General features: G+C 49.9%; 1 protein-coding gene across 3 annotated transcripts in view; it reads right to left on the bottom strand.

Moving 5' to 3' along the window:
• Positions 1-15,596, bottom strand: part of LOC119457589 (hypoxia-inducible factor 1-alpha) — a 222,443-nt gene that overhangs the window by 21,185 nt on the left and 185,662 nt on the right. Inside the window, exons 7-8 of one of the 3 annotated variants that reach the window (XM_049670259.1) lie at positions 12,039-12,189; positions 10,294-10,345 (exon numbers count right to left, since the gene is read on the bottom strand). The exons of 1 other annotated variant lie outside the window; for it this stretch is intronic. In XM_049670259.1, the coding sequence (XP_049526216.1) occupies positions 10,294-10,345; positions 12,039-12,189 (203 nt within the window). The remainder of the gene's footprint in view (positions 1-10,293; positions 10,346-12,038; positions 12,190-15,596) is intronic. One more of the 3 variants, XM_049670258.1, reaches the window with a different exon arrangement.

The raw sequence follows: 15,596 nt of genomic DNA on the forward strand, positions 1-15,596 counted from the left end.
AAGACCCCCACATTTGGCGCTACCACGTGTTTCGAATTCGGCAACACGGCGAGTTTTCTTTTCTGTTTTTTGGAGCTGGGACTACTGAAGTTGCAGTAAACAATGGCGACGGGCTGTCTGACTTTCCAGATTTGTTCATGTTGTCGGAGGTCGCGGGAGATAATCAGAATGCCTAGTGCTAACGCGGCGGCAGCTTCCGAACAAACCGGTAGCTTTGATTTTGAGTGTTTCACGCGGAACAGTCGGGATCGCGGAAACGCCACGTTGGCAGGGTTTAGGCCGAGAGTAGGCCTAACACGCCTAACACCTCGCCGCGTCATCCCGCGGACTCAGAGCCACCTATGCCTCTAAATAGTTCGACGCAAGCTGCGGATGCGTCCGAACCTTCGGGCGGTAGTATTCCGTCAAGCGAAATAATGCTGCAGAATGCGCTGCAAGTCATGCAGAGCTTAGCCGGCGCCCTGCAGAAACACCATGCGGGCCCCGTCGCAGAGCGAGCGACCACGAATTAAGGTAGACATGCCTACCTATAGTGGGTACCACGATCGCACTAGTGCAAACGAGTACCTCGACCGTCTGCAGTATTATCAGCAAGCAACAGGGCTTTCAGACGCCGAACTTCTCGCGCGCGTGGTCCCTGCTTCACTGACTGAACAGGCGGCTCGTTGGTTCCGACTGGCCGGACACAGAGCCCGCACAGTAGAAGAGTTCCGCGCGAAACTTCCGCGAGGAATTTCTTCCGGCCAACTACGAGTGGCGTTTGAGGAGAGAGTTGGAGTTGCGTACCCAGCATCCGGACGAGTCCCTGCTGGAGTATGTTCGAGCGATGGACGAACTTTATCGTCTCGCAAGCCCTCTCGCCACCGACGCCGATAAAGTCGAGCGCGTCACACGGCAAGCGCACCCGACTTTCGCGGCCTACTTCAGGGGATGTAGGTACCGAGACTTAGACGAGCTCGCCACCGAAGCAAAGCGCATCCAAGGGGACATCCTTCGCGGCGCGAGCATACCGTCCGCCTCCACCCGCCGCGCTGTCACTCGAGCCTCGTTGCGCGTGGAACGGCGGCGGGATCGCTTCACATTCCCCGAGGGTCGACGCGTCGGCATCGTTCGCCGACGAGCAGCAGGTCCAGCGTGGTTGGGAATTATCAGACCGCGCCTTGGACCCGTACGCCTACGCGCTGAAAACAGCACAGCATAACGCGGCACGCAGTGCGCCGCGGCAGGAACTGGCGACTAATGCGAGAACAGAGGAGCGGCACATGCCGACCGCCGAGCGTGGAAGCTACGGCCCGCCGGATTGGAGCGACGGGCGCCCACGCCACCGAGGCTTCGGTGGCCGTTGCTACCAATGCGGCGGACTGGGGCACATCGCCCGTGACTGCGCAAGCACGCCGGGCCAAGGTCGAGCACGTGGTTCGGGAAACGGGCGAGGCCGCCGGTGATCCACCTTGGGTCCCGGGCGGCGATCTCGAACACAACTGGCGATTTCGATTTACTTGCGCCTTTGGCTTGGTCGCGTAGGAGATGTCGCGGACTCGCAGGCGCCGTTCATCGAGCTAACGATAGCCCGAAAGAAGTTTGCCGCATTACTGGATACTGGGGCAAGCGCTTCGTTATTTGGTGACGAGGTGTTGCAGCATCTCCGCGAGAACAATATCCGCTTAAGAGATAGTGACATCACTTTCCGCCTTGCTTCCGGCACAGCACAATCGAGCGGTGCAGCTAGACTAGTTATTCGTTGGGAGAGACGCGTCAGGCGACAACGCCTTGTACATCTTCCCGGTCTGTCAGTGCCTGTTATTTTAGGTCGAGACTTTCTCGCCAAGTCGGGTATTTTGATAGACATCGCCAGCGGAGGTTACCGAGAGAACGGAACGGGTGTTTTGAAGCGTTTCGCAAAAGCGCCCGTGCCTGCGGCGACACGCCAGTCTCCGGGGGCGGCGCGAGCGGGCCACACCCAGCCGCAGCCGAGCGAGCAAACCGTAATCGGTAAAGACGATCAAAGCAACGGAGAGACGGTAGCACAACATTGTGCCGCGACGTTGCAAGGGGCAGCGCACCCACTTTTGTCAGAGGTCAACAGCCTGCCGGAGAGAGAACGGGCACGACTGTCATCGCTGTTGTACGAATACGACGCGATTTCACGGACCGGCCGGGCCTCACTACGTTAGTCAGGCACAGGATAGACACGGGTGACGCTGCGCCGTGGAAATGTAATCCTCGGCCGATAAGCTTGACTAAACGGAAAGCACTTGACAGCGCTTTAGACGAACTCATCGACACAGGCGTTGTGGAAAGGTCGAACAGCCCATGGGGCTTCCCGGTAGTTCTAGTCCCGAAGAAGGACGATACTTATCGCCTTTGTGTAGACTACCGCAAGCTGAATGAGGTTACGAAGAAGGATGCGTACCCTCTACCCTCCATTTCCTCTTTAGTATCTAACCTAGGCGGGGCGAAGTACTTTACGACGCTCGATGCTAGTCGGGGGATATTTCAGGTCGAAATGGACGAGCGTGACAAAGAGAAAACGGCTTTCACTTGTCACCGCGGGCTCTTTCAGTTCAAAAGAATGTCTTTTGGCTTAGTCGGAGCTCCCGCTACTTATCAGAGGTTGATGGACCGAGTTCTAGGAGATGCGAAGTGGCAACATGCTCTCGCATATCTCGACGATATAGTGGTTTATTCGAAAAACATTCGACGAGCACTTGCGCCACTTGAGAGACGTCCTAGACAGGCTGAGGTCCGCGGGTATCACGTTGAACCCGAGTAAAGCTCAGATAGCTGCGAACAGAATAACGCTGTTGGGATTCACGTTGGACAACGGCCGCATTCTGCCGAGTGAGGATAAGCTCGAGGCTATACTGAGCTACCCGTCGCCGAAAGATATCGGCGAACTGAGACGCTTTCTGGGATTGGTGAACTTTTATCGCCAATTCATTCCAGACTGCGCGGCAGTGCAAGCGCCTTAACGAAGCTCTTAAGGAAAGACGAGCGTTGGACTTGGGGTCCAGAGCAGGAGGCGGCACTGCGCGGCCTCACAAAGGTGCTCGCTGACACGGCAGAGTTGCAGCTAGCCCGACTTGAACAGGGAGTTTGTGATTCAAACAGACGCAAGCGACCTGGGTCTAGGTGCAATTTTGCTTCAGGAGCACGGAGGCATTCTCCGACCGGTTGCGTTCGCGAGCCGTTCGTTGACGCCGGCGGAAAGGAACTACTCGGTGACAGAGAAGGAGTGTCTCGCGATAGTTTTCGCTCTGCGAAAGTTTGACTATTATGTCGACGGAGTGGCTTTCACATTGAGACTGACCACATGGCTCTCACTTGGTTGAGGCGCTTGAGTGAGCCGAGTGGTCGCCTGGCGCGTTGGGCACTGCTGCTGCAGCGTTACGACTTCACCGTGCGCTACCGCAAAGGAAAAAGCAATGCCGCAGCGGACGCACTTTCGCGAGCGCCTGTCCGAGGCGAGGGAGAAACCCTGGCCGTAGCCCGAGTAAGGACGCGGAACAACCGTCGATCCTGGGCGAGAGCGTGAACCACGTAGATGTTGTCGGTTCCGCAGGAGTTGTCTTCAGCAGAAAGGAGCTGTTCGAGGCTCAGCAGAAGGATCCGTTTTGTCGAAAAGTGCTCGACGGGCTCCGAGAGCCGGGCGGCGCGGCCGCCGCGCACATGGAGGCAGCTGGTATTGCTGTCGGTGCGGAGCGCTCAGGAACAGCTGGTAATGCTGTGAGCGCACTGGATTCCTATCTGCTGAATTCCGACGGCGTCCTGCTGAGGTATATTCCCACCGAGAACGACACAAGTGAGGCGTTTAAGGTGGTGATACCGCGCGCGTTGAGAGGAGCACTGCTACGCTACTTTCATGACTCGTGCATTGCTGGGCACGCGAGCGGCCCCAAGACTTACGTTAAGTTGTGTCGCTTCGCTACCTGGCCAGGCATGAAACGGGACGTGATTCGCTACGCCCGATCGTGTCATGTGTGCCAAAGCGTGAAGCCCCGAGGCGGACGACCGCCCGGCTTCATGCAGCCTATCGACAGCCAGACTCCCTGGCAAATCGCGGCATGTGACATCATGGGACCGTATCCCACAACACCGAGCAGGAACAAATTCTTGCTGGTGGTCACGGATCACTTCAGTAAATGGGTAGAACTTTTCCCCCTACGAAAACTGACGGCACGGGTGATAATGGATAAGTTGATGGAGGTTTTTACCAGGTTTGGTTTTCCGGAACAGTTGATAACGGACAATGCGTCCTACTTCACTGCAAAGGTGTTCGTTGACTCATGCGCCGCACTTGGCATTAAGCATAAGAAAACGACAACCTACCATGCCCAGTCGAACCCCACTGAACGAGTCAATCGCAACATCAAGCACATGCTTGTCGCGTTCTCTGAAAGGCATAAGGACTGGGATACCTACCTTCCAGAGATCGGGTTTGCATTGCGATCGACAGTGAACCGCTCGACTGGGTATGCGCCTTCTTCTCTCAACCTGGGGAGAGAGCTGCCGAATCCGATGGATAGGGTTCTCGCGGATCGCAGCGGAATGCCAGTGGCGCCGTCAGCACGAGCTGAATACGCGACGCATCTACGTGCCAAGATGACGGAAGCTTTACATAAAGCACGCTGTAATCTTCGCACTGCAAGGGCACAGCAGAAGGCGCAGTACGACCGCTCGCATCGGAACGTCCACTACGAAGTGGGCGATCTGGTGCTTCGACGCCAGCATGTTCTCAGCGATGCTACCAAACAGTTCGCTGCCTCGCTGGCGCCGAAGTGGACCGGGCCGTATCTAGTGAGAGAGAAGGTTTCCTCGCTTGTTTACCGGCTCGAGAACAAGAAAGGAAAGCCGATCGGCGGACCGGTACACGTATGCGACCTGAAACGCTACGTGCCGCGTGATGAGCAGTGGGATGACGATCAGGCCCTCCCTCAACCGCGATCGGTGAGAGAGAGCAGTCAGAACAGAACGGCGAGCCCGCAGCCGCGCTACAATTTGCGTAGCAGGCGAAGGTAATCTGACTGCTAGTTGCGTAACCCGACGACTGCGAGGAACATTCGTAAGTCCGGGTGGCGTTGCGTACCGCGTGAGCATACAGCCGCGCCGGGCTGGCACCTTGGTAGTTCCTGCCGGGGAAGCGAACGTCTAGTGACCATGGAGCGCCGAGTATGGACGACGAGTCGTCAAGGCCACGACGGGAATGTGGCGTGAACGCTCGACGCGTGGGTGTGCGGTTTCACCAAAGACTGCTGTGAGGGCCAGTGCGGTGATTATCCTGTGCTGCGACTCGAATTGGTGATGATGCTTGCGAACATTCCCTTCGCAACAGACGTCGATGGTGTCCCCGGATACGGCCAACTATGCTGCTGATCACAGTGCCGTTCCGTGCAGTTTGCTATGCAGTTGCTGATAATAATTTCCAGGAGCAGAGCAAGACGAGATACGGCCGTGCGAATTGCCTGCAGTACGCGCTGGAACAACTGACGCCCTTGCAGTACTGACGGCGCTACGCCGGCCTTGGAGCCGCACGAACCGCAAGCCGGCGGCCGGCAGACGACCACCCCTCCAGCGCAGCCGACACCTAGGGCGCAGCACTGAGAGCCACCTTCGAGCCCCGACAACGATCCCGCCTCGCAAGCCCGAGCAGTGCAGCTGACCAGCCGCCTCCGAGTCGGCATCAAGTGTCCGCCAGCTGAGGGCTACATCACCACAACGCTTCCTCGGTCGCCAACCTCGGCGGGTACTCAGGCAAACGGACGTCCCTAGGTGCCAGCCTCAACGTACGGGGGCCTTCTTAAGGGGGGGAGGATGTGGGGGAGCACACGCTGCCACCTTCTCCCGCGGGCGCTCGCCCGTCGCCGGCGCACGGAGCGCCCGCGACAGCAGCCGGGTGGACATCTCGTGCGCGCACACCGCGCGCTGCGGGAGCCGGGCGAACACGGGAGAAATGCACTTTGCCCTCTCCCGGTTCTCGCTCGCCTCTCGCGACGCGCGTGCCGCGCGGGAAGAGGGAAAGCATCCGGCGGGCGAGGAGGACACTCCCCTCGCGGAAAGGCAAAAAGGCATAAAAGAGCGCGACCGAGAGACCCCCGCTGTCTCTGACCTCGCTTGACCTTCTGCCTGGACGGATTTTTACCTGCTGAAAGCCGTGAGTGACCTCGTTCGCGTGACTACCACACGCGACGAGGCAAGCCTATTTTATTAGTTGTTATACAGAGCGGACTTCCCTCTACAAGTGTGTTTTATTGCTGACAGCAATAAACGTTGTTGAGTTGACTCGCTGGTTGCCTTATTCGCCCGAACCCTACGTAGCTGCGATTACACGCGCTACGGGTTGGGGAAGACCCCCACAATGTTTACCTCACGCATGTACGAAAACAAATAGCTACACGAAACTATGCACACACAACACGGCGGAGACATTTATGTGCTAAATACCCTCAACATGTTTTTTTTTTTAATCTCCAAAATGCATCCGCGCGCTTTTCTTTCCCTCTCAGTTATACGCCTTGGTTCCCGTGTGTGCGTGCGCTTTCTGGGTTTTGCTCTTCCATTATGCTCATTTTATGAGAAGTCATGCTGGTATTCAAATTGCCAAAATGCGCCCTTTTGTTCGCTGCATAACATAAACTGGGACTTTCTTTTTTCTCTTTTACTTAGTCGTTGGCTGATGGTGAACTCGAACGCACCCACCTTCCCGTGTTCATCACTAACTGGGTGAGAACAGCGATCAGAACCTCCCTCAGTAATGACCTCCCTCGGTGGCAGTCAAATTTCTTTCTTCCGATACGGTGGAGCCACATCGCTCGCCGTTTGAGGTTTCGTTTGCCACGATTAACCGCAAAAAGCTTGCCTCTCTTGGCAATGCTATTCAAACATCCAACAGCACAGCAAGTCAGCATCGCGCTGCAGCCGAAGCGTCTTCAAAAATGTAAAAAGCCTACGCTCACGCACAGCGCACATGTGTCCCAGTGTTTCCACGCTCACTAATGGCGCCGTTTTCCCACGATAACGAAAGCCGCGCGGGTTATTCGTCACGTGTTATGCCTCGTCCAATGGGAGAGCGGAAAACGGCGAAGAACTCAGGAGAGGGGTAGAGGGCGGGGAGGAAATTCTCCTTTCCTATTTGAACAATGGTTTGCGCTACCTTTGGAACATACAGGGACCTTACATCGTAGCGTCGTATAATGTCACCTAGTGTCACGTTAGTGAAGTTAAGCACAGAGACTTGCGCAGTAACCAAAGAGTGGCGCTTCCAGCACGTTGAAAAAATGATTTTTTTTTTTCTTCAGCAACATCAACTGGAAAAGAAGAGTGCCGGCTTGGCGGGCTAGGCCAGCTGCAGCAAACGGCAGGATCAGGTTTGAATGAAAGGAGGGGGAAAGGTCACACCCGCAGCGGCAAGATTGCCGGGTCGAGGGATGCAGGCCCGCCTTGTGCACGCTTGCACGCACGCACATGTGCTCTTGCTCTCGCCTTGCAGTCACCGTGAATTCTCGCTTGCTGTTACTGTTCGCGCAAAAATGAGAAAATTTGGGGCGAAATCTCTAGGTTGTCGGCGGGGAAAATTCGTTATTTCGAGGGGGTCTCCCGCTGCCACTTCGTTACGTAGAGGTCTCATACATATGCTTCTATGGAGTAACGGCGGGGAATAAAAAAACTTCATTATATCCAGGAATTCATTATATGGAGGTTCGTTATAAGCAGGTTTAACTGTAGTAGTAACGTCAGCTCAAACAATATGTTTTTCCTTAATTTGGTTTTCACCTTTACACATTTACCTGAACATTGATGGGATGTCATAGCAACCTTAGAACCATTTTTTTTTTTCTCGGTACAGAGCAAAACTGGTTGCAAATGCAGCCTGTGCTAAAAGACGTGTGAGCCTCACTGCAGGTTCTTCAATACAGCGGCAGGAGCGAATGCGTACCAGAAGGCAGACCCTCCACCTCCAATGGAATGATTGTGTCACCAGCCGTTGGTGCCAAGTGAGTCAGGTCATCGTCGTCATCTTTCAGCACTGCACATGAAAGGCAGAAAGACCAGGGTTAAAAAGTGCCAAGTCAGACTAGTGGGTTAAAGTTCATGTTAAACAGATCTTGAAGCACACTGGCCCCTTCTGTCCCCTTTGGTCTGTGTGCCGGTGTGCTTCAATATCTGTTGGACAAAATATTTGTTCTTTAGGCTTATAACGTCAGCAGGTGGTGTGGCTGCATTCAGACTGTGAACAAGCAATGGAAAATTGATCAGTGCATCCAGGAAATTCGTTTTTCATTCTTAAAATGATCACAGCAAATAAAGATTTGTGCATATGCTTTGAGCCAGAGGTTCAATTCTTTTTGGGAAAAGACAAAATTACTGAATGTAGGACAAGTGAATATTTAATTACTCTGTATAATTATGATGACTCACTAGAAAATGCACAAGGTATTGTTTGTACCAATTTGATCTTTGTTGAATGGAGTCTGCAGCACCTCAGAATAAGTTAATGCAACTTTGACAAACTTATTGACAGTCGAGCTCGTTACGTGACTGAAGAGAATAAAGTCTCGCTGACAGCGTTCTAACAGCGCAAAGGACAAAGAAATGCATATGACAGGATGGACGCTGCTCTTGTACTCATTCCATTCTCTCTTTGTCCTATGCGAGATTAACCACTCGCCAGATCAAGGCATTGTCAGATAAAGTCTCATTCACGCTGGCTGGTCCACAGACACTGTGGTGAACTCGCATCCAAGCATGTGCTTGGTCTATTCATCTGCATGACACCGACATGACCCACTAAATGCAGTAGAAAAAATTATGCGGATCGCACGCACTGTGGGAATCAACGTAAGCGAAGCTTTCTGTGGTGTTTGCTTTGATTGATGATAATTAGCGATGATGGCGAATGTTTAATTTCTTCGGCGTTTAGTGTGGCGCGAGAGTGGCGAGTTGATGGTAAATGTTACCTTGTGTGCACCACTGCTGCTTGTCTGTGTAGCACACAAAACACACAGCGAGACGTGCTTGCTTGGGGCGTTGTTGTGCACCATTGTTCATAACCTCCGAAAAGATTAGCATTGTCATTGCTTTATGCGGCACATCACATCATGGCATAAGTGTTATACTTCAATTGAATTATGAGGCTGTACGTGCCAAAACCACTATTGGATTATGAGGCACGCCATAGTGGTGGACCCCGGATTAATTTTGACACCCTGGTGTTCTTTACCGTGCACCTAAATCTAAGTGCACTAGCATTTTTGTATTTCGCTCCTGTCGAAATGCAGCTGTCGTGGTCAGGATCGAATCCGCGACCTCGAGCAATGCCACAGCCACAAAGCTACCACGGTGGGCACTGAAGTGTTGATTTGACGTGCGACCGTAGTGTGGCCTAGACGCGGCTTTGAGTCTGCATGCTGTGGGTCAGTTGTCCACTTGACAAACTTGCATGGTGTTTATTTTTCAGAAATAGCAGAAACATACCGTACCGTAGCTTGAACTTAAATTTATCTGGTTTGTCCGCAACCGCTGTCGTGTCTAGAAGTAGCGTTTCCTCACCTTCTCACGTCGTCTTTTCCCACTCCCGTCCTCCCCCCAGGTATGGGAACTACGAGCCAAGAGTGGCAAGGCCGTCATCCACTCATTTCGTGGTGGCGTCAGTTCTTTACACATTCCCTGCCTGCTCTCTCTACCTCCTCTCCTCCATTCTATCTACGTCCCCTCTGGACGGTTGCACGTTAGTAGAAAGTTAAGCGTTGCAGTTTCTGCAATGCTATGGCGGGGGGTCATGAATAATTACAGCCATCAAGAGGCTATTGTGGCGATGGCCAGGGAGCTCCAGAGGGCATTGTGCACATGCAATAAAATGCAAAGGTTCAATTGAGTTTCTCGCGTCGCCTTTCCTCTCCGGCACGTGTATATGCGCACTTTGAATTACCTCCCGACGTGGTGTGCAAGACAGCAGCAGCAGCAGCAGCGGAAAAGTCAAAGGAAGAGTCAAAGAAAGCTTCACTTTAAAACACGAGCAGCTGTCACATGCCGCTTGTTGACCGAGCAAACCGAAGCGAAGTGCTGATGCACGGGCCCACCTGTGGAGTCGCTGTCCTCATCAGGGAACAAGAGGAAATCCTTATTCATGTCCGCTGTGAGGGGAGCAAAGATCTTGCTCGTGCTGCTGGTGAAGCACAGGGGCTCCTCCTCCTCCTCCTCCCCTTCTTCTTCCTCCTCTTCCTCTGCTGCTGCTTCAGCCACAGGAGCAGACGGCAGTGGCTGCAACTCGGGCTCTGGCTCTGGCTCTGGCTGCACTGTGGGAGTCAGTTGCTGCTCCGCAAGCACTTCATGCCCCTGGCTGGCACCACTGCAAATGAAGGCGGAAAGGAAGCGTGAACAACAGAAGGGGCACTTGACGCATGGACTAGCCCTGCTGATTGCGTAACATCCCTCGGCCGCACATGTAAAGAGATTACATTAAACACCACTCTACATCAAGCAAAATTAGAACAACCTTCACTTCTGGCCATGAGAGTATATCTGTATCAAAAAAGCAAAGCAATGAAATGACATGAGTGAAGTAATTCGTTTAGCAATTAATTACATAGTAATTCATTTTCTGAACTATCCACAACTGAAACTTCACATCAGCTTATCAAAAACGGTACTATGGGCTTTGGATTAGATTTTATGTGCTTAGATCAGACTTTTGAGGTATCATACTCAGCCTATCAAAAATGATACGTTTGGCTTTGTGGGGTTAGGGCAGGTGGTACATTTCTAGATGCATGAAAACAAAGGGTCACCATTGTTAATTTATTCAATTCCAGAGTAAACTCTTTACACAACTTTAGACGACAGAATATCGAAGAATATGACACAAGACAAACCTGAGAAGATGGACATCAATTGTGCATATGGTGTCAACTTCTTTGTCTTCTTTTATGTGCTGGAGTACGTCTAAATCATGCATAAATAACCAGCCAGACTACTTGCATCTTGACATTGCGTGATTCTTGCTCCCACATGAATGCAAGCACACAAATGGAAATTTAAGCTAGTAATGTCCTGTGATAACTTTATCCACCGTGCCACCTGTGTGGTAGCTATTAAAAACTGTGCTTACTACCAAACACTAACATTGTTCACTTCTGCTGTTCTAACAGTCCATGCTGTCGAATGAAATATTAGCACACTAACAAAAAAAATTCAGCGAGCATTTTATTATCATCAGCCTATATAAATTATGTTCACTGCAGGATGAATGAAGGCCTCTCCCAGCAATCTCCAATTACCCGTCTTGTGCTAGCCGATTCCAACTTGCGCCTGCAAATTTCCTAATTTTATCACCCCGCCTAATTTTCTGCCATCCTCGACTGCCCTTCCCTTTCCTTGGCGCCCATTCTGCAACTCTAATGGGCCACCGGTTATCTACACTACACACTACATGGCCTGCCCAGCTCCATTTATTTTTCTCGTAATGTCAACTAGAATATTGGCTATCCCTGTTTGCTCTCTGACCCCCACCACTCTCTTCCTGTCTTTTTAACGTTACATCTAATAAAGTATTTAGTTGTCACCAACTGCACAAAGAAACTTTGTATGTAGCCTAAAGGTACCGTATTCTGAAAACAAACAGGCTCAGAAAGGCAGGGTGGAAATGTGACCATTTGCAGAATTACATATGCAAAGCATAGGGCGGGGGGAGGGGCGAATGTGAGAATGGACGCACTATCTTTGTAATGTGTGTGGTAAAGATAACTTATTTTGACCACTGTGGTTGTAACATTACCCATGAAAGCAATTGAGGTGAGGCTTTTTTAACCCTTGGGCATTAAGGTTGGGCATTAAGGTCACACAGCAATCTGTTCCACTTACAACAAGCATGCGCAGGCAGAAACTACGAGGAGCAGCCGTAATGAAGACAACAAGGCCTTTTCCAGAGCTGCGAACACTGAGCGACAATGGCTGTAGCAGGCAACAGGGATGCCTTGAGTGACATCACAATACAAGCAGCCATCGACTGCCAAGAAAGAACAGTGGGGGGGGGGTGCACTTGCCTCAGCACATAATTGACGCAGACGACGCATTGTGGCTTGCTGCAGCTGTTGTTCTCGTAGATAAGGGTCGCCTGGGTCAGCACCCACACGCAGCCACCATTCTTGGCCAGGAAGCGGTACTGGCCTGTCTCGCACTGGCCTTTGGCGAACACTGCGCAAAGAATGCATGCACAATGAACATGTGAGCGATCCATCGGATCACTTCAACTAAGCCGTATATTGCAGCAGCTAACTGGAATGCTCGCAGTACTCCGATACATAGTAGGCAACGCTTTGAAAGCTCGAGAGACTTCTCTCACAGATTGCATTTGCAACCAAGAAATAGTGTGTAACACATGAAGGATGTAGATATACGTATTCTCGTGTAGATACATATATGTGTTCTCATGTAGATATACGTGTTCTGGTGTTGCTCATCGTCTTGAATTGCCATCTCCCGCATTCCCCGTGTTTTCCCTAGATATACGTCTTGTAATTCAATGTAGCAGTAGGTCTCATACTTTTATATAGCAAAATATGACGTAATTACTACATGAAGGACGTTACAGATCTGAAGCTATTTACACCTGAACAAGAGGTGTGGCATGTTTCTGCGACCTGTGGCCACAGCCCATAGCTTGCGCTTGCGACTAGAATATAGTATATTTAATATTGAAAGCATAAAGGTGAACAAATAATATGCGATTTGATGTAACCGTACATCCACGAGTTATAGTTATAACATGTGAAATATTTATGTTGCATGAAACATGACAGACCAAAAACAACTGCACTGTGAAATGCACAAAGGGAGATTACTGTGACAGCGCCACTTGCACAGTTTCCACAGTGTTGCCTGCTAAGTATAAAACAGAATATAACTACAATGAGCTTTTAAAAGCTTTACTTCGAAAGCCATGGTGACACAAAAGAACTGATATCACTGAAAACATTATTATATGGCATAACTACATAACAGCATGGTAAAGGCACAGATAAATGTGAGCAATACTAGCGGTGGCATTGTTATTTGCTTTGCATTTGCCCTTATATATATTGAGATGCTATTTTTTTTTCTTTCCGTCACCAGTTTGTACTGGCTTGCAAATTTTCTCTTCTTATTGACATATGATTAGATATGTGCACAAATCCACTAAATTTGAAATATGATGTGTAAGCTATAGTGTTACAAGCGCAAGAAAATATCCCCCCCCCCCTCCAAATGGAGTAATAAAAGCTGACTTAAATGCTTAATCATATCATATCATAAAAAAAAAAAACACACACAGATGTACACCCCCCCCCCCCAAAAAAAAAAAAAAAAAAAAAAAAGATGGAAGCACTTAGATACAACTGCAAACGGACATGCAAATTATGGCTTGTGATTGAAGAGCTCTTGCTCTTTTTCAAAAAGTGACAAACGCAAGTTTAGCAAAGTAACATAGACAAAACTCCTATTTGTGCTCTATGACAAATGTGAAAGGACATTAAAGTGTTTTCAAACAAAATGCCATGGACATTTGTGCAGCTTAAGCAGGTTGAGTCATTATTATCCATGATGAAGAAAGGCTCTGTGCTACTTTCATGCCATACTAGGATGCTACTGTAATTTGCCTTGAGAAATCTAGGTGACACCTCCTCAGCTGTGACATCAGTTGGAGGACTCCACGACCGTGTGCTTGCTGTCTCAAGGCTATTTACGGCGATTGATCACCTTTACTCGCTCAAGTTATTAAAGTGTCTGAAATAATCTAGTACACCACAGTTTGTATACCTTTGATACGTCGTTCCAGATAAACCTGCAGAAGTATGGTACTCCTGCTGCGCATAAAGGCCTCGTCATCGCAATAAAGTTGAAGAAAATAAAGAAAAGTATATTTAAATGGTGCACAATATGTTTCAACCTTTCATACATTTAATGCTGCCCTTGAAACTTTACTAATTCATTTTTATAGCTGCGTCAGACAACTGCAGTTACAACTTATTACATTCAGGTGGATGACAATTTTTCCCTTTCAAGAGTTAAGCTTGCACAGCTTACGCTACGGAGCTGTGGCATGTATGCAATTCACATAACCAGTTGTTCCTGTACACTGCACAACTTCTTGCGTTTGCTGCCTTAGCTAAAATTTCATTTGGTGTCTGCATAAGATGAAGAGAACCATTAGCAGTTCATTTATCAGTTTGCATGTGATGGTATTGCCATGCAAATATTATTAAATTTACCGACGCTAAAGTTAGTGCACCAAGTAGGGCAAGTGCTGGAGTTAACTGAAACACGATGTCAGCAACAATTGTCCCTTTAGGGCTAGTGCCAACCTCCTGGACCTTGCAATGCGTAACTCTTAAAACGTTTAAGCACAAACTTGCGCAGTGTGCTTGGTGTATGCGATAGTGATACATCACAAAGAAAGACTAGACTAATGCCAGAACTAATATGTTCAAAGTCGTTTTCTTAGTGTTACCCTTTGCAGCATTTTGTAGCACTTTTTCTATCACGGATGCATCAACTCACACATTTCTTGTGAGGGTGAAGGACATCTCAAATGCCAGAAAAAGCATGGGCGAAAATTCACACGCACTGACTGTGGAACTGGGAAAAAAAAAAACTCGAAACTTGCACAGACAAGAAACTCTGCGATAGCAGCTCTGCAACGCCACAGAGAAAAAAGAAGAGATGGAATGTAAGAAAAAAAATTAGCAGCCATGAAGAAGACAAAGGAAAACATGTTGTCCTCCCACACAGAGGAAAAAAAGAAAGGCAGGAAAAAAAAAAAAAAGACCTGAGCGAGACAGAGGGTTTGCAGAGGCAAAGTTTGGACTGCGTCAGTGGCCAGAAGGGAAGCCCAAAATACACACCGCCAGCCAGGAGTGAGTGGCCCCCGCTGGATGCCAGAAGCGAGCACTAGAGAGGAGACCATTAATAGGAGGAGGCAACGGAAGAAGGCATTCCATACAGACTGGCACGCTTTCAAGGCTGGGACCAAACATTGCCACCAACGCCCACAGCTCTTGAACTTCCCCACTCCTTGCAGCCGCTATACCTGCATACTGCAGACAACGGCCAGCTCCCCCCCCCCCCCCCCCCAGCCCCACCAAACCTGCCCCCATCCCACTCAGAAAATAGCTTGGCTGTTGCACACGGATATTCGCCCGTCGACAATGTTCAAAACAAAATACCCTGAAAGGCCGCCGCCTACACCTGTTTAGCTGACAATTTATTACCTACTAAATGCTTCTTTCATTCCTACGCAATGCTGTTATCAGAGTTTCCCTTGTTTCATTTCAACCATTTTGTTGCAAGCTTCTTCTATATTTAGCATTTTGCAAACGACCAAAAGAACTATTTTTGTAGGGTGGGCAGGAAACGACACGATTGAAGCAGTAGTGTGGAAGAGAGAAGGAGTAATTTTAACAGAAGTAGAATGGCTGCCATGCTATAATTGCCATATGAACAAGCAATGTCCCTAATAAATGGTTTCCTATAGCACTACAACCGTTGAGGAAATTGGGGGAAAATTAGGACTGAAGATGCAGTGTAAAACTTCAGGTGGCTGAACCGTAGGGAAGAAAATGTCA

Source organism: Dermacentor silvarum, chromosome 7 (assembly GCF_013339745.2).
Source record: "Dermacentor silvarum isolate Dsil-2018 chromosome 7, BIME_Dsil_1.4, whole genome shotgun sequence".
Classification (NCBI taxonomy): Eukaryota; Metazoa; Arthropoda; class Arachnida; order Ixodida; family Ixodidae; genus Dermacentor; species Dermacentor silvarum.